Source organism: Cynocephalus volans, chromosome 2, assembly GCF_027409185.1.
Source record: "Cynocephalus volans isolate mCynVol1 chromosome 2, mCynVol1.pri, whole genome shotgun sequence".
NCBI classification, from domain to species: Eukaryota; Metazoa; Chordata; class Mammalia; order Dermoptera; family Cynocephalidae; genus Cynocephalus; species Cynocephalus volans.
In genome coordinates this window covers 109,641,488-109,667,297 of record NC_084461.1, presented here as the reverse complement: position 1 = coordinate 109,667,297, position 25,810 = coordinate 109,641,488, and the positions used below count along the sequence as shown (strand labels likewise).

Below are 25,810 nucleotides of genomic sequence, written 5' to 3'. Positions count from 1 at the left end.
TGGGTTCAAATTCTGGCTCTGCCACCGACCCTAAGTGAACTTTTAAATTTCTTAACTTTTCCCAAGTTTCCTGTTCCTCATCTGTAACACACAATTGTGTGAAGAGTGAATGAGAGAATGCACAGTATAATCCTTTCTACACTCTGTGTGTTAAAACAGTTATAATCCTTCTGTGTTCTATGTGATAAACCGTAGCTGCCGATGTTGTTCCAGTTTTTACCAGAAAGCCCATGAACTTCAAAATCAGAGAGCTTTGGCCTGGAATTTCAGCTCCTTGGATAAATTGCCCATCCTCTGAGACCTTTAGTTTGGGGATGTGTGAGAGTTCTTCTGTGAGAGTTAAGGAAATAGAAAAAATCTGGTGCCTTAGAGCCTTAGTAAGAATTTGTCCATGTTGTTTTCATAGCAGGCTGTCAAGCATAGATTGCTTCGATCGTGGTTCTGAAAGGAAAAGTCTCCACCATGTATAGGAAAGGCAGAATTAGGAGTGACTGAAAGAGTTATTCCAGGTTTGTCCATCAGGGATGGAAATTCAGCCTCGATGATTAATTTTGGAGAAAAGATCAGTACCTAATTTAAGGAAACAGTTTTTTAAGCTTCCCCTTCTTTGCTAATGATGCAGTGAAGTCAGGCAGAAAGGGTGGTTAAAATGCAAAGTAAGAGACTGTGCAGTGGTCACCTCTAAAAGAGCTGCAGTTTCCCCTACATGGTAGTGCAGTTTCTGTCTAATGCTTTTTAAATTAAGAGGTGACTGTGGGCAAGCTCATAAAACAGCCAAATACCAGGATATGGAGAAAACGTGAGCATTAAGTAATCATGCCCCAGCGTGCTCATAGAATGTAAAAATATTGACTCTGAGCAAAATAAAACACCATTCCCCCTCTGGTTGTTGGCAATCTGAGAATCCCAGGATTAGGGAGTAATAACAGGAGGGGTGTGGAGATTTGTGGCAACAGATGTAAGAAACCTGTGGCAAGCTCCTCTATCAGGGTTCAGACCTGACCTCGGGCGAGGGAGGGGATCTCTGTGTATTCAGGAGACTGGCCTGTCTGCAGCCCTGAGCTTCCCTTTCTCCCTCTGGCTGGCAGCACTAGTCGCCTTATGCGGCAGAGCCACCTGAATGTCTCCTCTGTTGGGTCCAGTGGAGCTGGAGCCGAAGTGCTCACTGGAGCACTCACCAGCCCTGCCCTGGTGCCCCTCTTTACTGGCTGTCAGTTTCCTAGTACTGAAAACCATCACTGGCTCATACAGTCAAATGCTTAAGTGATGAAAAGCTGCCACTGCCAACACTCCAGCTTTGCAGCCTTCCTTGCTCATCAACACTCAGGAAGCCCTTGAAATAAGGTGAACAGGGAAAATATTGCCAGGATCTCCCTGCAGATTTTTTTTTCCAGCCCTCTGATTATACACACTAAGTGCTGCTATCTGTGTAAATAACCTTTTTGTCCCCGCCTTCTCCCCCCTTGCTCCTCTCCCCTCCCATGCTCTTAGGCTCTCTTGCGTGATAAATAGCCAGGCTACTGCTCAGCGTGCACCAACACCTGGGAATAATCATGCAAAAATAACAGTGAGAGACTGCCGCGCGTCTGTTCTTGACATTAACTTTCCTCAGTTTGACAGGCTGCCACCACCAGCTGTTAGACTTATGGGTCTTTTTTTTTTTTTTTTTTTCTGCTGGAGATAGCTGCTTTCCTGCTTTCCTCTTTGGAGCTCTAATAGGTTACATCAGTGTCCCATCAAGATGACGGAAAAGAGCCATTGCTAAAACCAGCCAGTTCTCTTTGCTAATCTTTTATTCCAGTTATTAGTATTATTAGACTAATAATCTCCCACTGATTTTAAAATTAGGAATATCTGATTAGAAATATATTAGGGCTTCTTACCCCGGAAAGGTATTCATAATTGCCTGTCTTGAAGGGCCTTTAAATTCAAACCTCCTATCGATATCTTTTTACTTCAGGTCTCAAATATATTTGTGGTAATAGTAATAATATTGACAATAGCAATAGCTCCTATTTATTGAGTGCTATTCTGTACAAGGCCCTGAGCTAAGGTTATTTGTATGATCTCCTGTAGTAGTCACGTTAGACAGGTCTTATTTCCATTTTTCAGGTGAAGGCACCAAGTCCCAGAAAGATCAAGCCTAAGGTTACATAGCTAATGGTAGAGCCAGGATCCTAACTCTGAAGTCTGATCCCTGCACCACACTGTCTTGTAGTAACACCCTTCTTCTCTCACTCAGGCCACCACGGAGAGTCCCTTGGATGCAGTTCTACAATTACTGTTGTAATTTTGCTCTATTTATATGATGATTTGGTTAGTGTCACAGTCTTGTCCACTAAGCAGTCAGTCCATGAGGGCAGGGCCTTGGTCGGTTTTGGCCCATTCTTGTTCTAGCAGGTTACAGTGCCCGGCACACAGCAGATGCACAGCAGTTATATATTGGGTGGATGTGTGATCAAGTTTAGGTGAGCAGGAGTAGACTTTGGGGCCAGCAGCGCATGAAAAAGAGGTGCAACTAGAGATTAGCAGAAGGAGATTTTGTAGTACTGTGGGACTTATTAAGACCTTCTTGGCAGTCCCATAATTGCTGTAAAATTATAAAATGGGGATGGATTATTAAGCCAGTCAGCTGCTGCCAGATGCCAATGTAGGCAAGAAGCAGTAATTTCCCCAGGCTGAGCTTCTCAGGGTTAAGTCCCTTTTCTTATACTTTTAGCGTACTTTAACCGCACTTACCATGCATTTGGAGCGGATTATAGATTTATGTTAAATATAGTTGGATATAAAAAGGAGCTTTGTAAGGTTGTGTGCAGGGTTAGGGAACTCTAATATCAGACCAGGGACTTTTCTTTTTAAGCCAGTGTTTATCAAGCTAAGCACTGTGCTGAGCGTTCACTTTGCATGAATTATCACTTTGCATTAATTACTGAGTCTTCACTGAAACCCTTTGGGGGTAATTGTTCTTACTACTCCCATTTCTTAGATCCAGACACTGAGCCTTGGGCAAGCACAGTAACTTGCTCCAGGTCCCACACAGCAAGAATTGACAGGGCCAGGGTTTGAACCCAAGCCAGTCTGCGGACAGGACCTGGGGTCCTCCACTAGGTAATACCTCCTCTCTGGAGAGAGTTCTTGTTGCCACCCTCTGCTTCAACGAGCTTGATTGGTTGAAGAAATTATAGTTCAGTGTATGGATCAGTGACCTGAGAAGTCAGGGTGCAGTGGAGTTGATCTTTAGCATAAGATCAAAATCACTACTGAAAATTCTTTAAAATCATGCTTTACATATGGTACATGTGGCTTTGTGTTTGACACCATGAGATACATGGGGGAACCGAAACCTTTTGGGGGGGACATCTTCCACTGAGGTATTACCCGGCAGAAAGAATTGACTACACTCTTTGAATTATTCCCCTTCCAGCCCTCTTAGTGTCTCCCAGTTTATGTTGAACTCCTGTAAATTTTCTGCTTGGAGGATGCTACTCTTTTATGCTCACCTGGGCTGCCAGGTGATAGAGATAGCTTATTGCCCTTGCACAAATAAGAGCTGCAGTTTTCTCTGGAATGAGTAGGATGGGCTAGGTGACCTTCTAGCTGGAACATTCTGTGATTGTCTCAGGGAAAGGCTGGAAGCACAGACTCAGGCTGCCTGCAAATGAATCAAAGCGAAAGCTCGACCCTGTTGGTTGACACCAGAAATGTGGGCCCAGCACAGCACATTATCCAATTATTACTGTAAGATATAGTAGAAACTCAGACTCTTCCCTAAATTTTTAAGTGTTGGTAAAAAATTGGAATGTTTTAAAAAGTAGCATACCTTCCAAATAAAATGCCTCCGGAAGTGGCTATAATTCCTCACCCCCAAACCCCCTTTCCAGTTGGTGACCTCTAGGGAAGAGTGGCCTGTAGCAGAACACATGGGTGGTCTTTGTGTCCCCCCAAATCCTGAAATCCCAAAGGGGTGAGGGGAGTCCTTTTTCTCTTCTCACTGATAGTGCTGTGGGAATATCAATTTTGAGCTACCATGAGGAAGCCAGTATAGTAGAAAAACTAAGAGAAATTCATTTGTAAGTCAAAGATTTGAATCTTTAAGACCATATTACCTATTGGGTTTAAGGATTTCAGACTATAATCACATTGGGGTATTATTTATGTTCATATTTATAGTCAAGCTCTCTATACCTTAGCTTTCTCATGTTGGAAGGGGCTCCAAGGTGCCTTCTATAAATATCACCAGTTAAATTTTTGTCATTACACTTGGATTGTGTTCATGGAAATAAACATAGTTAATTTACCAGTAGGCCCAGAGTACCATAGCTTCTCTCCTCAAGCCATCCAGATTCTTTAGAAATTTGATCTTTGGAATTACACAGATATCCCAAATAATATGTAGGTGTGTGTGTGTATCTGTGTGCAAATATATCTATAGGTAGAGTTAGTCTGGAAACTCTGTTGTGATAGGTTTTGTCATCTATATTAGAAGAACACATTTTCTCGTTGAGGAAAATGGGCCTCAGAGAGATTAAATGACTCTCCAAGGTTACAAGCTAATTAGTGTCAGAGTTGGGGCCAAAATCCTAGTGTCAACGTGTCCTGCCCCCATAACTTTTACTGCACTCATTGCCCCATTGTGTCCTCATCTCCAAAATCAGAGAATTGATGACATCCTCACCCCTTTAATGTTTTTCCATTTTCTTGTGCAACCAATTGAAGCTTTATTTGTTCTCTTGGTATTTAATGTAGGCTGTTGAGCAGGTGATGTAAAGAATATTTTCAGAATATTGTTTCATTTTGTCTTTTCAGCTTATATGTGTAGCATCAAATTACAGTCAATTTACAACTAACTATACAAATTAAGAAGTTGTTGGGAAGCATTAAAAAAAAGTGCAGCAGTAGCTGATTTATAGTTTTCCTTGGTCTTTTTTTTTTTTTTAAATTCTGGAAAGTGATTCTAATGTCACACAACTTTTAGTTGAAATAAAGACTACAAGGTAACACTGGATTTTTTTTTTTCTCCTCTTAAATTTCCCGCAGAACCCCTTTCTTCATTTGTCAGCTCAGTTTTAAAATAGGAGCTATCAATGTGAACTTTGATCCACATTAAGCTGCGTTTACACGAAAACATGAATCATCATATCTGGGGTTTGGGCCCGTTAAATGCTTTTCTTTCTTGGACTCTGTGATCGAGAATGCAGAACAATGAAAAGCATGGAGCAAAATAAGTTTTATGGCATCTTTGAGAGCAGGAAATGAAGTTTCTTTAACATGCAGATGGGTGCAGGGCTGTTCTATTGCATCTTGGATCACTCAGGCAAGTGAACGTTAGTTTATCTTTAGTGAAATGCAAACTGTAGAAATAGTTTCTACAATCATATGAACAAGGAGCCCACACAGATGACCGCTTCAGCTGCTAACCAGGAGCATACTTCCTCACATGACTCTCCTGAAGTACACTCTCTTTTTGTTTTTATTTTTTTAAAAACAACAAAGACTATATAATATTACATCTGTAGCTAAGTGGCTACAAAGGATAATTTACAACGGAGAACTGGGAATATATGAACAACAGGATAAGATGGCATTTTACTGGAATGACATTCTACGTGTCCTTTTTACATATATGATTTGTTAGTCCAGCTGATGATACATGCAAGGTGTTGTCCCTTATATGTAGGCCATGTCTATGTGCAACTCGAGGACATAGGTAATCCGGAGCCCTGGTACACACATGCTTTGCTAGTGGCTTTTTCACAACCGATAACCTGTCAGCAGGATCAAAGCTGTTCTGTAGCAGTCCTCACAGTTGTGAAAATGGGCCAAATGAATGAATGAGTTAGTTGGTGATCTGCCTGTTTAGTCCAAGCATAGCCTTTGTTTTTTTTATGGCCAGACTTCTAAACTTTTTGTGATGAAATACTTTGCTGCTCTTCTGGGGATAGGGACACAAAGGAGTTATCATTGCACCACACCATCTTGCACTTGGCTGTCGTTTCTATTTTCTGGATGCAGAGAGTGGACTGCTGAGCCTTGACCAAACTCATTAGGAATCTTTACAAGTTGAACTACTAAAGGATTTTTGCAGTAGAGAAACTCAAGTTCTGTTGATGTTGGGCACTTGTATTTATTTCCTCTCATGTGAATTCTGCTAAACTTTGCAGTAGAACGTTTAATTAATAGTTGATGCTTAATACATGCTAATAATATCCAGTTTATGTGTTTCAGTGTGTGTAATCAAGTTTATATATTTTTATATATTCAGCAGAGTAAGTTAATATATTTTAGTAGTGATTTAATTCATTATGGGTGGTAATGTACTTTGAAAACAATTTTAGTCCATCTCCTATACTTAAATGTCCAGTAATGTATATGTTATTGTTTATTGGTGTTTATTGGAGTTTCTCCTTTGGAAAAATGTTATAATTTGGAAAATAAGATTTCATTGCAAGAGGGAAATAGTCTTAAGTTTACAAAGCATATTTCATTCACACCTGCCAAGGCTAAAAGTTGTCCATTGATGAACTTAGAACACTGAAGGCCTGCCTATAATTCAGGAAGCTAGTGCTCTGTTTACCTTATTTGGCATGCAAAAATAAAATGCTCATTTCTATTCTACTTTGTGTTTTGGCACCATTAAAACGCTCAAAGCATATTATAATTGCAAATGGAATTTGGAATGGTGATATATTCTAGAAGTGATGTAAACAGATTGCATTAAAAAGAGCTCACGGAATGCAGCACTACTGCAGTAAGCCTGTCTGTCTTTCAGGTTGACCCCCTGTTTACAGTGCCAGCACCACCACCACCGATTTCCAGCAGTCTCACGCCTCAGATTCTACCCTCCTACTTTTCCCCATCTTCATCCAATATTGCAGCACCGGTTGAGCAGCTTTTGGTTCGGACTCGTTCCGTGGGTGTCAATACATGTGAAGTTGGAGTAGTGACAGAGCCAGAGTGTCTTGGGCCCTGTGAACCTGGGACCAGTGTGAATTTGGAAGGGATCGTGTGGCATGAAACAGAAGAAGGTAAATACAATTTATTTTTATATATTTCCCCATGCCCTCTTCCCATGATGTATTTATGTCCGTCTGCCTGTGAGGGGAATTTGTCTTGTGCTATTCAGAGAGGAAAGAAAAGTGGTTTTTATGCTCTCTGAATTTTTGTTGAAATAACTATATTTCTTTTCTTGTTCATGGCTGCTTTTACATTCAGGATGAGTTGGGTGTCCTTAAAAGTGGTTCTCCTCTTGAATTGCTAACATGGAAGGACTGAGAGAAGCAGGCTCAGGGTTAACTTTTTCCCTGATAGTATCATGGAAATTAGGAAGGAGATAGATCTCAAGTTCATTTTATTCTTGGTGTGCCAACCAATTTGTGAGTCTTGACATGACTGTTTTTCTGTAGTAGAGGCTTGTATTTGCCTTCTGAATTGAGCAAGATTCTTGTACATAGCAGGGACCATTGTCATGATGTGGTTGTGTCTAGTTGCTGCTCAGAGCTAATAAAGCCAAGGTCAAAGGATTAAGCCCTAGGTGAGCCAGTCACTTCTTTCTATGGCCAGAGGCATAGAACTTTTCCTGCCCCTTACCTCAGCAAGCCATTAGACATAAGAGAAACAAGGTACAAGAGAATTGGATCAGGATGAATCTATCATTGCTATTGGAATTATAAATCAGAGCATATGCTACACTGATAGTGGATCCAAATCATGGTTGGCCATGTCTCATAATACATGATCATCAGGTACAGAGTGTTTCAAATGGCCAGTATCATTAACAGGCCAACAGATAATTGAAAACTATTTCAAGGAGAGGGCTGCATTGCTCCATTGGGTAATGAGTAGTGCAGAAAAGATAAGGAGGAAGCATGCCCCAGAGTACACCAGGGGAGTAAAGGAAAGTGAAGAACTGGAAGAAACTTTTTTTTTTCTTTAAGCTAGATTGGTCAAGGATAAAAGAGATGACAGTTGTCAATATTGCGGTTATTTGCGAGAGTAGTAAGGGCGAGGACGAGGGTAACAAGAAGGGTCTGAGACTCAGAATCATTCATTGTATTCCTGGGAATCAAGGGGAAAAACTTGAGGGCTGAAACTTAAGGGGAGAAGGTAAAATATATGCAGAAGAGGCTGAGTGGATGGCAAATGGGAATATATTGGGTTAATAGCTGGATAAGAAGTAGTTGAGAAAAAATAGTTAAGGATAATGACAAATTGGGAAATGAAAGAAGATAAAAATGAAGAATAAAAATCAGGCGACAGTTGTAAGTATAATTGTTGGAAGGCAGAAAACAGCTCAAGCTGTTTCAAGATAGAAAAACAAAGATTCTTAGAGAAATCTTTGAATTCTACATATGACATTAAATATACTCTTGTTGGATATATTTTATAATTAGATTGAAAAAAATTGTAGGTAGTGCCAGGAAGAATAAAAACTTTAACACGAAAGTACCAGAGAAAGGGAATGAAGGTAGTAGCTATGCTGAGCTCTCTTGTTTGCTTAAATGGAAGTGATAGTTGAAATTTACTTTTTGCTTTAGAAATTTTGGGTTTTTCAGGTCTCCTCCCTCTGTGTACTTGTAATTTGGGTTTTAAGATCTGGGAAGCCATAAAACAATACTGTGAAGCCACACTGGGAGAAATGGATGTAGGAGGAGCCAGAGTTACATATTTCCCATCATGCTGAATAGACACCCTCTGATGCAAGGGTCCCACGTGGGGAGCACACTTCCAGCTCATCACCTCTCTTTGGTTTGTGTTTCTCTTTGTGTTTGCCTTCTCTTAGATTTTCCCTAGAGCAGAAGAGGCAGGTAAGGGTTTCAGACCAATACCTTAGTGTAAAAAGTATAGAAAAGGAATCATGAAATTAATAAGGTCACAGAGAATTAGTTTGGTACAGATTTTTCAGGAACAGGAAAAGATTTGGGAAGAGTACAGGTTAGTTTCCATAAACTTGAAAGTCAGATTTTCTTGTACTTAGATAATTTACTCATTAGGATGAAGCACTGTCTTAGCTATGACTTAGTGCTCATCAGTTTATTGCTTGTCATGATTTTATTTATTCAAGTGTGGGTAGGATTGAGTTCCTGCAGTGTGGCCTCACTGGGTGGTAGATGTTGTGAAATTAGCCACAAGCTTTCTGGAACAGCCGTAAGGCTTGGGATATTTTTCATTTTGCTTAGAAAGTCTGCTTAGTTTTGACTTTTAACCTTAGCTTCTAATAAAAATTAGGATTATTTAGGAAAAAATAAATCTGTATTTAAAAACTGTGCTACATGAGTTGATGTGTGATTTTGATACTCTGGGCATATGCTTAAAGATTTAGGGTGTTATTATTACTCTTATTATTATCATCTGATAGAGATATATATAAAGCCTCACCAGTTCCACTATGTCCTCTGAAAAATCGGTCTCCTGAGTCCAATGTACCTGCCTTTATATGCTGTCGTTCATCCATCTCTGTGGATATCTTTGTGCATTCATATGGCAGACTGACAGCTTTAGAAGCGACAGTAGCAGAGTCTTCAGCAGCTCCAGCCTTCTCTCTCGGGCCTCACATTTTCCAGAATTTGGAATGTGTGGATGTTTACTGTGGTGACAAGAAGGAGCTGGAGCTGTTAATAGAGTTATTCTTGCTGAATAAACTAAACTTCTGACCTCCTTAGAATTTAAGAACTGGTCTTATTAAAGGCCTGGGTCGTAAGATGTGTGTTTAATGTGCAACCATTTTCAAGAGCGTTCCATTTGCATTTTTTCTCAGCACAATGTGTTTAAAGCTCTTGTACCAATTTAAAAATTAAACCCACTTGACCATTAATTTTTCTCTTTTTGGAAAAACAGACACAGAACAAACACATTTAGAGCCAGTTATTTGGCAGAGCTGAAAGAGGCAGATTTGGGGACAAGGGCAGGGGAAAATTAAGCTATAATAGTTTTGTGTATGAATTTCACTAACAAAGAGCATGTCTAAAACTGTCAGGTGCCTTTGACTAATGTCCTGTAGGTTAAGTTGAATAAAATCCTTTCCCTGATATTTTCGTTTTGAGGGTATTGTATAACTGGTAGTGTTTTTCACAAACCTAGTTTGTTATGTGTTCATGTGTGTGTGAACGTTGTATATGTGTGTGTGTTTTAAGAAGATCCTGGAATTTTAAAAGTTCATATCTGCAGTCTTTGGAGGAATACTGAATATTCTTGGGTATTCTTTGGGTAGTGGTGGGGAACAGCAAGACCAGAATATGAAATCCCATTTAATATTTGTTTCTTGTGCTTGGAATTCCTCATGAGAGGAAGGTTCTTTTAATCATAGTCATTCCCCTTAGTGTTACTGCCAGTACGTGAAGTCCTGGTTGTCTGAACACCCAGTTGTGCTCCCTCTGGAAAAAATTAGTAAGTTTCAGATCATGCTTAGCAGGAGAGAAAAACTATTACTGCGTTTGGATGTTTGGTTATTCTGCTGTGATCTTTCTTCTTTAAGGTGAATGCATAGGAGCGATGATCTATTGCACAAAATTACTCACAGATGTTGGAAAGAATTTCCTCGGGATTTCATTCCTGGCATTTGGGACACACATGCCTATGTATAGTTACTTGAAAAAAAAAATCTAGAAAAGTCATGGTATATACAGCAATGTGTGTAAATACATATGTGTTGAACTTGGCTTTTTGACTCTTGTGACTGTGTTTTCCTTTTGATTTTTATTAAGTCATCTTTCTTTCTTTCTTTCTTTTTTTTTTAAAAGATGACCGGTAAGGGGATCTTATCCCTTGACTCGGTGTTGTCAGCACCACGCTCACCCAGTGAGCTAACCAGCCATCCCTAAATGGGATCCGAACCCATGGCCTTGGTGTTATCAGCACCACACTCTCCCGAGTGAGCCATGGGCCGACCCTTAAGTCATCTTTCTTATTGGGCTTTTTTTTTTTTTTTGGCCATACCCGAGAACTTACTTGGCTCAGCTGTGTGCATCGTTCATTGTTACAACCTCATTTACTACTGCTCTGCCACTCTGTCATTCCTGTCCCCTGCACTCTCCTGTTGGTTAAGCAAAGCCACTTAAGAAAAGGAAGTAAGAGAAAGAAAACTGGCATTTGCCAGCGATGGCCTTTTAAACATCCATAGATTATAGGACAGTGATTCTCAGTGAAGTGTCTTTGAATCATCTGGGGAGCTTTTTAAAGTAAGCCGATGCCTAGGTACCATCCCAGCCGTTTCATTGCTATGGTTTGGTGAGCTGGTGTTGGTATGCTGTCAAAGCTCCCCAGGTGATTCTAATGTGCAAACACAGTTGAGAAACCACTGTCTCAGGAGAAAGAGTGGATGCCCTGGCCCTTAGCAAGCTCCTCAACCTTTTACCTTTAAGGAAGTCACATGTATTATTGCCTAACTTTCCCAGGTGTGAAATGGACAGGGACTCCTGCCTTCTTCACCTCACAGAGTAGACAGTGTCTATCAAGATGCTGCAGCGTGGCAAGTGTAGTAGTTTAATTACTCTGCTAATGAAAAGAGGATCCATCTTTGAGTCTCCACATGCAGTGCACAGAGGATGTGAGGGGTTAATGAACAGTTATTGATACCCCTTTTCCTAGTTTATTAATATGTTGGGGCTGGACCTTAACTGTTGATTTCTCAAGTGATCCAGACACAGTAGTTTAATTTTTACATGGTCTCTGTTGAATTGTTTTTGAAATAATTCAGAAACCCAATAGTGTTAAGGAAAGTTGTTAATGTAGCAAATAAAGAATTGTACTCAGAGAACCAGTTGAAGTTTTCAGAGGGGACAGTAGAAATACAAATGGCAACTTCAAATAGTGTGGTTTTAACGAGAAGACTCAACACCAGGTCTGAGGGGAAGAATGCTTTGTTTACCTGAGATTCTTCACCTGACATTCTATGTTCTTTCCAAGGAAGAAAAAGTAATTCTGGAAATTAATGTTTTAAAGGTAATAAGTTGGAAAAATAAATGATTCCTTGTAAACCACCAAGGGTGTTCTTGAATTCTAATGCTTCTCCTGGTATCTCCAAAGTCATACGGAAGATAGTATTTAAATGTGCAATATACAGGGTTTCAAGCTAATTCATTAAAAGGCAAATGATGCTATGTAATGGAGGATAAATCTAACATATGGTGTTATTATTCCTATTCTTCAGTATTTTATTTATCAGTCTTATTACTTAAAATGGAACATTGTTAAAATTCTAATAATTTGAGAAAAGATTAAACAGTCCAGGCCTACTTTGTATTTTCAGCGACTGAGCATGGACTTGATATAATACTTTACTAAGTAAAATATTATTTATTTAGGTGAATCCCGGTGATTTTATGAATTCAACTTTGACTCACAAGGGGAGTAAGATGACCACTTTCAAGTTCTGTATTTCATTACCCCCCAAATCAGTGATGATTATAACAATGCAGTAATGGGGAATTTTAACATGACGGCTTCCTATCGGGGCTATGCTAAGTGAAGATGAATCAGCCCCAAGTATGTGAGTTTGGCAGGTTAGCATAGTTGTTCAATGACTCTGCTAATAAGAAAAAGGGGTCACCTTGATCTTCAACATGAACTCCAGAGAGGTTTTGAGCTGCTGAATGAACTACTAGTCAGCACCACTCTGTGTATTGGCCATGAATATTTTCCTCACCTTCCTGGGCGGTCTTGCAGTGGGGCTTGCCAGAGAAAGTGAGATGGTTCCTTGAGATCCGTTGCCGTTGGTGGCAGAGCAGTTCAAAGCTGGCAGTGCGCTTCCATAGTGCACATGTGCCGCCCACTTTCACATGGAAAAGGCAACACAGATAGGAAAGCAAATCTGTATATTTGCAGGACATGTGCCATCTTGGTTACGTCTGATTATGCTGAGTACAATGGTGAAGAAAAATTTTAATAAAAATGGAATTGGTTTCCTTAAACAACAACGAACTCATCAAAGTATTTTCTAAGATTAATGAAACTAATGTTACCAGCTTCACAGAAAAATACAGGAAGTGGAGGACAGGTCTTCATATAGGCATGCAGTAGACACTCAATAAAGATTTATTGTATGAAGGGGAGAGAAAGGAGGGGAGCAATTTTCCTGGGTTTTGCTTTACTCTTGTCCTTACTAGTTTATGGTTTCCTGATGAGATAATGTGGCCAAAATTTGGATATGATGAATGATTGTGTGTTTTGCTGGAAAGCAACAACATATCGACAGTCACTTTACCTCTTGTCAATGTGAAAAATAAGCTTCTCTTAGGTAGGATTCAGCTTAATGTTTTTAGTCTGACAATTGCTTTTTTGGTATCACTGTGTATATATTTGGTGGTGACATTAGATGTTAAGTGGTGATACAATAAGTTTTAAAGTCACCGTGTAAAGACATTTTGTTACCCTTTTTTGTTGATTGTTATAATAGCTAAACTTATGTGTGAATACAGAATGTTAAAACATGTAAACCTAACCTTTTCTTAGGACTCAAGTATAGTAAAAGACTTAAGAACTTGTCTTGTAAGGCATATATGTGTGCGGTATGTCCTGTCTACTTGTTTATCTTTTCCCTGTGATGAAAGAATTGGTTAGAAAATCTTGAAAGAGTCATAATGTTAAGTGACCTTGAACTGAAGATCATTTTCTTATTACAAAATGGAGAAAGTCTGATTATTGCAAAGAATAGCTGTTGGCCCATCTAGGTGTATTGACTGAAGTGTTTCATTGACTATTTTTTACAACTTTTTTTAGCAGCTTTATTGAGATATAATTCACATAACATACAATCCACCCACTGAAAGTGTATACTTCAGTAGTTTTTAGTGTATTTAAAGCTGTACAACCATCACAATTTCAGAACATTTTCATTAGCCCCAAAGAAACCCTGTACTCATTAGCAGTCATTACCACTTACCCCAATCTCTCATTTCATTGACTTCTACATCGTTGTCCTTGATTTTTTATTGTGCTTCTGTGTATACATGTATATTTTATGGATAAGAGAAAGGATCAATTCGGTGAGCACTTACTCTGTGCCAGGCATTATGCTGGGCAAGCTTGTCAGCTAATGATTTTCTTTAATCCTCAGAACAAAATCCAAAATAAGCTGACTGTCATTATCTATGTTTAATAAAGGAGATGTAGAAAGGGATTCGTCTGCGTGAGGCAGCACACCTGGGTCGTGGGAGAGTCTGAATTTGAACCCACTGCAGTTGGACTTTCAGAGCCCCTGTCCTTCACACTGTTCCTGGGTGTCCTGGGTTTCTATCTACCACCATCACTTAAAGCTTTTTGTGTATTTCCCAAAGTGCTGTTTGGAAAGAAAGAGTAAAATGTGATGTAATAACTGGGGTTTATTTTTAAGCATAGAATGATAGGGATTTCTTTATAGTGCTACCATCTGATTTTGGCAGTAATGCTTGCGTCAGCTTCAGCTGGGTTGATGTATACAAACCATCCCTTTCAGCCCACTCTGCTGTGAGCTGCTGCTTTCTTTCTTTTTTTTTTTTTTTTTTTTCCTTTTTCTTTTCGGTGGCTGGCGGGTACACTGTGAGCTTCTTAGTGCACAAATCCCATCTGTTTTGCTCACTGTTGGATCCTCAATGCCTGGCACAGAGTAAGGGCACCATACATATTTGTTGAATGTTGGATAAATTCATGCAACAAAGTGATATGGTTGTGATACCTGTTTAAGTTTGAGCAGTGTAGCTTTCTAGTCAGAAATATGTTACTTTTAAATTAAGTTTGGTCTAGACAATTGAAAATACAGTTCCAGAAATCTACTTTGTCACTGATTTTTTAAAATCTATTATAAAATCTGATTATATTTTATTATATTTCAGCTTCTAACCTTGCTATTATTACATTAATCAGAACAAAAATGGAGAAAAAATAGTTGGCATGCTTTTTCCCTTAAATCATTCATATCCTCAATATGATTTTTATTTTCTCATTATAAAAGGAATACATGGCCATTTTATGACATTTGGGAAGAAAAGTAAAAATATAGAAGGAAAAAATCTATAATTTCACTTAGTATGTTAGTTCACTTTCTAAACTTTTTTAAAAAAATTGTTAACTATAGGTACAGTGTTGTACAGAAAATCTCTAGAACTTGATCTTCCATAACTGAAACCATGTAACTGTTTAGTAGCAATTCCCCATTTTCCCCTCTCCCCAGTCCCTGGTGACCATCGTTCTGCTTCTGTGTGGTTGACTATTTTAGATACTTCGTATAAGTTGAATCATGCAATTGGCTTATTCTGCTTAGAAAAATGTCCACAAGGTTCATTCATGCTGTCACATATGGCAGGATTTCCTCCTCCTTTTTTTTTTTTTTTTTTTGTCTTTTAGAGCTGAATGATATTCCATTCCATTTATATACCTCATTTTCTTTATCTATTTATCCATTGATGGACACTTAAATTGTTTCCACATCTTGGCTACTGTGAATAATGCTGCAACAATCATGGGAGTGTAGATATCTCTTGGAAATCCTGATTTCAATTCTTTTGGATAGATACCTAGAAGTAGGATCGTTATCTTTTGATTTTGTGATACTAGCCATCCTAACAGGTATGAGGTGATATCTCACTGTGGTTTTGATTTGCATTTCCCCTATGGTTAATGATGTTTAGCATCTTTTCACATACCTGTTAGTCATTTGTATGTCTCCTTTGGAGAAATGTCTATTCAAGTCTTTTGCCTATTTGTTTATGGGGTTATTTGTTTTGTTTTGTTTTGATATTGATTTGAAGGCGTTCCTTGTATATTTCAACCTCCTATCAGATACAGGGTTTGCAGATATTTTCTCCCATTCCTTAGGTTGCCTTTCTACTCTGTTAATTGCTTCCTTTACTGTGCAGAAGCTTTTGGTTTTATGTAGTCCTACTTGACTATTTTTACATTTGTTGCTGTTCCTTAGCTTTTTAAATATGCCTTTAGAAGAAATTAGTCAAGATCCTTTCAGTGTATACACTTTTTTAAATTAACTTTTTTTTCTAAAGAACAGTTTTAGGGGCTGGCCAGTTAGCTCAGTTGGTTAGATCACAGTGTTATAACACCAAGGTCAAGGGTTCAGATCCCCACACTGGGCAGCTGCCAAAAAAAAAGACAAAATTGAGATGTAAGTTACAGAGATTTCCCATATATCCTTTGCCCCTACACGTACATAGCATCCTCCATTATCAACATCACCCACTAGAGTAGATCACGTGTTACAGTTGATACTCCTACATTGACACAGCATTATCACCTGAAGTCCATAGTTTACATCAGGATTCACTCTTGATGACTGGACAAATGTATAATATTTCCAAAAATCTGTAGGTTTGGACAAATGTATAATAACATGTATCCACCACATAGGATCATAAAGAGTATTTTTCACTGCCCTGGTAATACTCTGTGCTCTGCATGTTTATCCCCTTCTCCCCTCTAACCTCTGGCAACCACTGATCTTTTACTATCTCCATAGTTTTGCTTTTTCCGGAATGTCATATAGTTGGAATCATACAGTGTGTAGCCTTTTCAGATTGGCTTCATTTACTTAATAGTATGCATTTATCTATCATCCATGTCTTTTCATGGCTTTGTAGCTAATTTCTTTTGAACATTGAGAAATATTTCATTGTCTGTATGTACATGGTTTATCCATTCACCTACTAAAAGATATCTTGGTAGCTTCCAAGTTTGGCAATTATGAATAAAGCTGCTATAGCCATCTGTGTGCAGGTTTCTTATGCACACTTAGTTTTCAACTCCTTTGGGTAAATACCGGGGAGTGCGATTACTGGATCATATGGTAAGAGTATGTTTAATTTTGTAAGAAACTGTCAAATTGTCTCCCAAAGTAGCTGCAACATTTTGCATTCCCACCAGTAATGAATGAGAGTTCCTGTTGTTCCACATCCTTGCCAGGCTTTGGTGTTGTCAGTGTTCTGGACTTTCTAAATGGAGTGCAGTGATATCTCAGCATTTTAATGCAAATTTCCCTGATGGCATATGATGTGAATCCTTTTCTCACATGCTTATTTACCATCTCTATATCTTCTTTGGTGAGGTGTCTGTTAAGGTCTATGGCCCATTTTTTAAAAGGTTGTTTTCTTATTGTTGAGTTATAAGAATTCTTAGTATATTTTGGATAACAGTCCTTTATCAAACAGGTCTTTCAAATATTTTCTTACAGCCTGAGGCTTGTCTTTTCATTCTCTTGACAGTGTCTTTTGCAGAGCAGAAATTTCTAATTTTAATGAAATACAGCATATGAATTCTTTCTTTCATGGATTGTGCCTTTGGTGTTGTATCTAAAAAGTCATAGCCAAACCCAAGGTCATGTAGATTTTCATCTATGTTATCTTCTAGGAGTTTTATAACTTTGCATATTACATTTAGGTGTAATCCATTTTGAGTTTATTTTTGTGAATGGTATAAAGTTTGTGTCTTGATTCACTTTTTTGCAAGTGGATGTCCAGTTGTTCCAGCACCATCTGCTGAAAAGACTAATTTTGCTCCATTGCATTGCCTTTGCTTTTTTGTCAAAGACCAGTCAACTTTATTTGTGGATCTATTTCTGGGTTCTATTATGATTCATTGATCTATTGTCTATTCTTTTGCCAGTACCACACCATCTTGATTACTGTAGCTTTAGAGTAAGTCTTGAAGTTGGGTTGTGTCAGTCTTTTGACTTTGTTCTCCTTTGATATTGTGTTGGCTTTTCTGGGTCTTTTGCCTCTCAATATAACGCTTAGAATGAGTTTTCCAATACCTACAAAATAACTTGCTTGGATTTAGATTAGGATTGCATTGTATCTATGAGCAAGTTGAGAAGAAAACATCTTGACTATATTAAGTCTTCCTATCCATGAACATGGAATATCTCTCCATTTATTTATTTTCTCTTTGATTTCTTTTATCAGAGTTATATAATTTTTTTATATAGATCTTGTACCTATTTTGTTACATTTATACCTAAATATATACCTAAATGTCACTTTTGGGGGTTCTAATGTAGAAAGTATTGTGTTTTTAATTGCAAATTCTCTTGTTCATTACTGGTATATAGGAGAGTGATTGACCTTGTATCGTATAATCACTTATTAGTTCTCGGTAGATACACTTTTGGATGTTACCTTCTCTTCTTTTAACCTTAATGTTAAGACACAAGCATTTCGGATGCTATTAAAACAATTTTTAAGAAGAATTTTTCCTTGATACAAAATATTTAATGGAATAGACACACCAAAGTTTAATTTTATTTAAATTATTCTAATAATAGATAGTATTTACATTGCTTTCAATTTCTTGCATAAAGTAGCATTGCTTAGTGTATCTTTGTGGATAAAGTTTTTTTGTTTTCTTTTACAAATTTGGAATTATGCTCAGATTAATTTCCAAGAGACGGAATTGCTAAATCAAAGGATACAAACATTTTGAATGTACTGGAACATATATTGCTTAGCTGCTTTCCCAAAGGGTTGTACCAGTTTACACTTACTGAATGAGAGTGTCTGCCTAACCATTTCCAACTTTGGACACCCTGACATTTTGATGACAAAGGGGATGAGGTTTATAAGTCAGATGCATAGCTTGCCATGTCCATATCCAGAATCCTACCCTACCTGGAAAGGGAATGAAACTTCTCCTTTGTAATAAAACCAAAAATTGTTCAGCAAGTGTGCAAGTGTTGCTCCCGAGAGAGCAGGCAGCCGGGGCTCTGCCTCAGCGGAGGGCTTTGCTCTGGATGATAGAAAGGTTTGGATTTCACTTCTGCTTGTGCCTAGAATGACATTGTACAGCTTTTTCCCCCCAAGTGAGGGAAGTTAAAAGAGACTTTTAAATATGAGGAATTCAAACACCCGGGGGAGAAAATTAGCCTGTCAAGCATCTATTCTGAACTGGGAAGAATCTGAGCCACTTGTGTTTCTGTCTCAGCAAATATCTTTCTTGTTGGTTCTGCTCCTTCAGAATAAGGAAGGATGGAGGACAGGACTTTTATAGAAAACTTCTTGAGTCTTATGATTTGTTTATAATGTATAATTTGTAGCTCGATGTATTCAAGCAGTGTGCAGGTTTTCCCCGGCACACCAAAGCCCTGCCCTGCCCCGCTACTTCCAACATTTATTTCCTCTCATAGTCTCTCCCCTTGGCTTCTAGGTATGGCTGCAGGAGGAGGAAGAACTACCCAGGTGGTTTTAAAAAGTAATATCTATTAAAGCATTCCTGTATGTCCTTCCCTAGCCTTTCTGTTCTCAAATAAGTTTGGCTGATATTTCTCTAGCAAAAAGAAAATAAGCTATAATATGAGAGAAGGCATATATCATGGGTTTCAAAAAACTGTTCTCAGCAAAGAAAGTTGGGGGAGTTAGGCTCATGGGCACAACTGCAGAGAATCTTACAAAGTCTGACATAACCCAGAAAGGAGACCAGAGTGGGATAGATAAAAAGTGCTGTGAGATAGGCACGACCCTCATTGCTCATTTGATAATGTGTTATAACTGAATAGTAAATTAAGCAATTATATATACACCACACACATATGTATCCATTTCATAATTAAGTCTTCTGACTGAATTTGTATTTGAGGCACTTTTGTAGTATTTCAGTCCTTGGGCATTAGAAATATGGCTGTTTCCTTTACATGACACAGGACACATTTGGCATGTCTGAACAATTAAACACTTTTGCCTGAAGAACCTTACATTGCTCTGTCAACACCATCCAATTAACATTTTCTCATTTATGTGGAAGACTCCCATAATTAGTCCTATTATTCTTATAGAAAAACTGAGGTACATACAGACAATCTAAATAAAATGACTGTGGGGAGTGTGTTCTTTCTGGATTTCTAGTTCCTGTCTAAAGTGATTATCCTTTCCTAGTTTTGAGTCTGTGTTTATGTGTGTATGAATATAACTACTTATTTCAAAAATATGCTAAAAGACAAATAAACATTTGCCTGTCGGTTTGAAGTGTTGACTGAAATGTGGGAACTTAATTTGGTTTATAGAGTGAGATGTTTTTTTAAATTTAATATTCACCAAATATTTTTACAGAAATACCCAAAATGTAGTTTTCAACTCTATATTTCACAGCAAGAATAAAATGGCCAACCACTTCCCATGCCTCAGTGAGGCAGTGCCACGTGTTCTCCTGGCCCAGGGGGCAGCTTGGATCCCACCTGCTCTTCAGGGACTCGCATGTACATTTGCACAGTTTGTATGTTATCATGTAGATGTCTTCCCGAGACTCACACTGTCAGACAACTTTTGAAGTAACTCAAATTGAAAGAGCTGACTGGGAACATTTAATGTGTCTTATTTCACTTGAGCAACAGCGATAGTCCAACCTATTTAAAGAGAACCAACAAAGGCTGCTTTCCACAGCTTTCCTCAGCTTCGTGAGGAGACCTAGCCATTTTTCCAAATAGGAAAAGCCAGCCAGTTCCATACAGTGCACACAGTTAGCTGCTTCTTACCAGCACTTCATGCAAACACATATAAAATTACTTCTTGTCCAAACAAACACATAAGGGGTGGATACCAGCAGGATGGCCAGAACCATAATTGGGATTGGGGGCATTGGCTTGGCACTCTTGGAACGTGAAACCGAGCTGGCTGCAGTAAACAAGCATGTGAGAGGCCCTTTGAGTTGAACAAGTATTTGAATACTCCAGGGCAGACAAGTTAGGTGGCCACAGACTGGGAATGGGGACCATTTTCATTACAAAGCACTAGCACCTTGTCGAGCTTGTCTCTCCATAGACCCCTGCCTAGTAGGGTGGCTGAAAGGCATTTTCACGTTCACAGGCAGTTCTAAAAATAAAAAATGAGTTGATAGTGGAACAAATAACCTAATGGGACTAGGGGAATAGAGGGTCAGTTTTCAAAGAAGCAAAATGTAGTGAACTGCTTAAAATTATATTGACTGCACATTGATCTTTAATGATTCAGAAGGAGAGCGTTACCTCAAAATCCCCGGTCGGTTACCAGAGAATCCCTGAAGTATACACCCTCTAGGATATCTCATTTATATCTGGCTTTTGAATTAAAATGTCTTCTTAAAATAAATATCATTAGCTATATCAGTTCTCCTGAGTTTACAGTTTCTTGCAAGTAGCACATTTCCAAGTATGGAATTTCAAAGAAGCACATCATATGTTGAATGTAACTGTTAAAGTATTCGAGGCTGTCATTTAGCATCACCATCTTTATTTTCCCATAATGAGTAAAATGAGGTAGGGAGAATTTTTGACTTGGACAGAAATAAAAGTCAGGGTCCAAAGGAGAATTAAAGCCACAAAGTTCCATAGCTTTAGTGCTGGCTTGGGAGGGATCTACCTGTCTTGCTCACATATGCCCACCTCCAGGTTTCAGGATAAGGTAGGCTGGACCATACTGGGTTCCTCCTCTGGAGAATCAGGCCTGGTAGCTAAGGCAAATCCCCTGGGGTCCATGTTCAGACTGGTTGACACATTCTTCTTTTCCTTTTTTCCTCTAGATTTGACTCTTACTCACCCTGACTGCTCCTGATCAACAGAGTCAGGCTTTGCACTACTCTTTACCCAAGGGAGATGCAGATGCTCCTCTGAGGGATATACAATCTTAACTGCATGCATTGACTCAGCGGAAGTTGTTTGTGTAATTTGTAGAGTAGAAAGCGTTGTCTGGTGTTTTACAAAGGAGTGTTAGGGGGTTGTTGGGGAGCCTGATTTTGTGGTGGTCTTTCACTCCTTAAATTCTGGCAGTGCACCTTGTTATGGTTCAGTGCTTCATGTCATTCTGCCATTTACTTCATTCTGATCATTAATGAAAAGTGGCAAAAGGATAGCAGGAGTGCAGGCCAGTTGGTGAACATAATAAGATTGATTAGAACCCAAAATGAAAACATTACAATCTCCTGAAGGCAGCCAAAGCCATTCTTCTATTGCACGTAAATTTCTTTTTCTTTTTTGGATACATGAATGGTGAAAAGTATCTAGAGTGACACTACATGACTATAAAAGCATGTGAGAACTTATGCACCTTTAAAATCCCCCATGATAACTAAGCAAAAGGTACATTTCATATTTTATACAAAATATTATGTTTATTAAGACCTTCTTGAAAAGGCAGGGTTGCATAAACCAGGAAACACCTGTAATATTTTGATTAAAAGTTCTTTCTTATTCTTTTGGCTGTCATATGCGAATATCTATCCATTTAGCAGATTTTTAAAAAAGTTTCGTTGCAGAATCCTCAAAAGTTCTTGGTATTGCAGTCATGACTACTACCAGACAGACTATTTTGGAGAAAAGATCTATAGCTAAATGATGAGGGGAAAAATAAATAAATAAATAAAACAAAATGGTGTGACCGCTATAACTTTGAGGTTACTATTGTGTATTGGTTTTAAAAGAAGAGAAGAGAGAGACCAGTTAAAAGGAAAACTATGTGATTATTAAACTTCTGTTGGGAACTCTCACCTCTCACCATCCCCATTTGTTGTAAAAATATGTGTATGTGTAATGAAGAACCTAATGAAGTTCTTTCAGAGTATTCCTGTTGCTTCCTCTCCTATTTCTGACATTATTCCCCCTTCACTGTGAAAGCTAATTTTACATAACCTAAATAACAGGATGCGTAAATAGGTTAATTTTATGGAACCTAAATAATAGGATGCAGTTCATAAATGCCTGAGGGCTTGTGGGGAAGCTTGATAAGGTAGACAGGAAAAGAAGAGCTCTGGAAAACAGCTCTGGATTAGGTGTCAAGAAAACCGGCCTGTGGTCTCACTCTTCTCCCTGTATAGCTGTGTGTTCTTGGCTCTGGGCCTCCCTTTCCTCGTATAAAATGGAGGTGGGTGGGATTGAAGTACGTAATCTTTCTCTTTTTTTTTTTTGGTCAGTGCAGGGCTCAAACCCTAGACCTTGGTGTTATCAGTGCAACACTCTAACCAACTGAGCTAAACAGCCAGCACAGAGTACATAATCTCTTAAAGACACCTGAAGTTTAGGTAGCAAAGGAGTGTAATGCTCTTAGCATATTCTTTATGCTAGAATCATTTTGGACTTAAAGAATTCTGAATAATATTCTTAACAAATAGTCAACCATGATGGCATTACCCTTAAATAACCCTCTGAGTTAGTAGTGCCAGGTCCTGTCGAACAGGTAGGCATGACTTGAGTCTCCAGAAAGGGTCTGTTTTTAGGACTCTTTATTTATTCAAATCATTTATTGAACTATTAGCACTTTGGCAGGTAAAGCGGTGTCTGGTTTGAGGAGGCTGACATTTATTTTATGCTCTGATGCTCTGATAACTCTCCAAAGAAGAATGAGCACATTAAAGACATCATCTGATAAAATTCCTAAGAGGTAGAGTCAAAACGGTTTCATTTGCAGGTTTTCGAAACCCCTGCTCAGATATGCCTGTACAAGCTCCAACTACTTCTAGTGCTGTTTATACACACCTTGTACTGACTCCTTAAAATGCCCAAGCTAGCACTGTGAAATAAAGAATGTATTGGATGCATGAGAGTTAATACATAAATGTAGATTAGCTTCCTTTTTAACTTGTATTCAGGTTGTACGTGTGTATAGTTTAAAAAGCCACGTAGTTCTACAAGGCTCTCAACAAAAACTAGCAGTTTCATGTTCCACCTTTCCCTTCACCCAATTTCTACTCCCCAAAGGCAACTAACTACTTTAAACTTTTAGCTGTTGTTTTTTTCTATATTTTGAAAACACGTGTTTATGTGGACATTTCTTCATTTATTTTTTCATAGTAACTTGTCATTATGGAAGATAATGATTTAGCTCTCTTTACTTGCTGCCCCCCCACCCCCTGTGCCCAACACAAACATATTTTACCACCACTTATACTCCTAATATAGTTATGAGTTATGGGCTCTCTATTGCTATATAACAAATTGTTTTAAAACACATTACCTTAAAACAACAAGCATTTATTATCTCACCATCCCAGTGGAGCAGGAGTCTGGGAGCAGCTTAGCTGGGTGGTTCTGGCTCAGGCTGTCTCAGGCAATTGCCAATCAAGCTGTGGGCAGATGCCGTTGTCCACTGAAGACTTGACTGGAGCTGGAGGACCCCCTCCCGAAGTCCCTTTCATGTTGTTGGTGGGCTCTTGTTCCTCACAGGCTGCTGGACTGAGGGCCTGAACTCCTTCCTATGCCACATGAGCCTCTCCAGAGGGCTGCTCACAATGTGGCACCTTGCTTCCCCAGCAAGATCCGAGAGAGAGAGAGCCCCAAAAGGAATCACAGTCGTTGTATAAGTCAATGTTAGAAATGATGGCCTGTTACATTCGAAGTCATGCTCATGAGAAGTAAGTCCAGCTCACACTTGAAGGGGAGGGCATCACACAAGGGTATGAATACGAGGCAGAGATCATTGGGTGCCATCTTAGAGGCTTCTACCACATGTAGTTTTGGGTTATGTCAATATTCAGTGTTTACATTATCTTTTTTCATGATGGAAGCACAAGTCTAACAGCGTTTACATTATTATGACTATGTATATATTATTTACAGCACAGCCATGTACTATGATTACCTTTTCTCATCCAATTTTCTCCCTGGAGTGAATCATTCACTTATTTTTTGTTTGCTTAGTCTTCTTTGTACCCTCCACTAATTCACCAGTAACTCTCATGCCAGCATTATAAATTGCTTCTCAGTATGTTGAAATACACCAGGTATTCTATGCAGCTTATATTTTGGAGTAGTTTCTCCCAGTCTTCTGACCGGCTCCAGTCTGGACTAATAGCTTAGGCATTATTCATAGCTATAAAAATCTGAGATCTCCTTGTACACTGCCCTGAAGATATCATCACCTCTTTAGCTGGATACTCTATTTCCTGCATCTCTCTGGGTCTGTCCTTTCATTTTGGTAGAGCACATCTTCTAGTAGCTTCCTAGGAAAGGGTTCATAGGATGTAAAATTTTTGGAATCCTGGACGCCTAAAAATATCTTCCTTTTATTGTCACCTTTGTTGATGATGTGGTTAGATGAAGACTTGGTTGAAAATCATTTTTCCTCGGACTTTTGAAGATGTTGCTCCATTGCTTAGAGCTCTCCTCAGTGTCGTCTTGGAGAAGTCCAGTGCCATCCTGATTTGAGGTCTTTGTGTGATGCTTGTTGTCCCACATCCCCTAAACCTTCTTTGTCTCCAGCATTCTGACATATCTCAGTGGCATCCTTTGGCATAGGTCTTTTTTTTAATCTATTTTGCTGAGCTTCGTCCTGTCATCGGAAACCTAAGCCCTGTAGTTTGGGAAATTTTATAGATACATTCCTTTGGTAAGGATATAATTTCTATTTTTCATGTTCTCTCATTCTAGAACTCCTTTTATTTAGAAGTTGAACCTCCTTTACCAATCTTCTTTTCTGAAATTTTCCCTCCTTTTTCAAAACGCTGGATTATAAGTATTATATATTTTCTTCTTTGGGGAGGTTTTTTTCAACTTTATCTTTGTTCTTTCACTGAAAAATCTGCTGTCATATTTTTTATTTCTGAAAGCTTTTGTTTGGTCATCGGAACTGTTCTCTTAAAAAGTCATCTGTTCTAGTTTCACAAATGCTGTGTCTCATTTCTCTGAGGATATTAATTACGCTATTTTTCTTTCTTTTTTTTTCTCTTGGCATTATTTCTAATTTCTCTAAGTTTCTTTTTGTTTGTGTGTTTGATTTGCCCCTGTATATTGCATGTTGGAAGTTTTCCTTAAATGCCTGATGATCTTTGGCTGTCTGCTTCTAACAGTGGTGTCCTAGGAAGCTGGCTTGAAGTTTCACCAAAGCATATGGAAAGTGAGGAAGTCCAGAAGTTCCACATGCTTTGGTGGAACTTACTGATG

General features: G+C 38.7%; 1 protein-coding gene across 3 annotated transcripts in view; it reads left to right on the top strand.

The window, feature by feature from the left end:
- Positions 1-25,810, top strand: part of ZNF608 (zinc finger protein 608) — a 102,832-nt gene that overhangs the window by 36,101 nt on the left and 40,921 nt on the right. For all 3 annotated transcript variants that reach the window (XM_063085980.1, XM_063085981.1, XM_063085982.1), the window contains exon 3: positions 6,770-7,025. In XM_063085980.1, the coding sequence (XP_062942050.1) occupies positions 6,770-7,025 (256 nt within the window). The remainder of the gene's footprint in view (positions 1-6,769; positions 7,026-25,810) is intronic.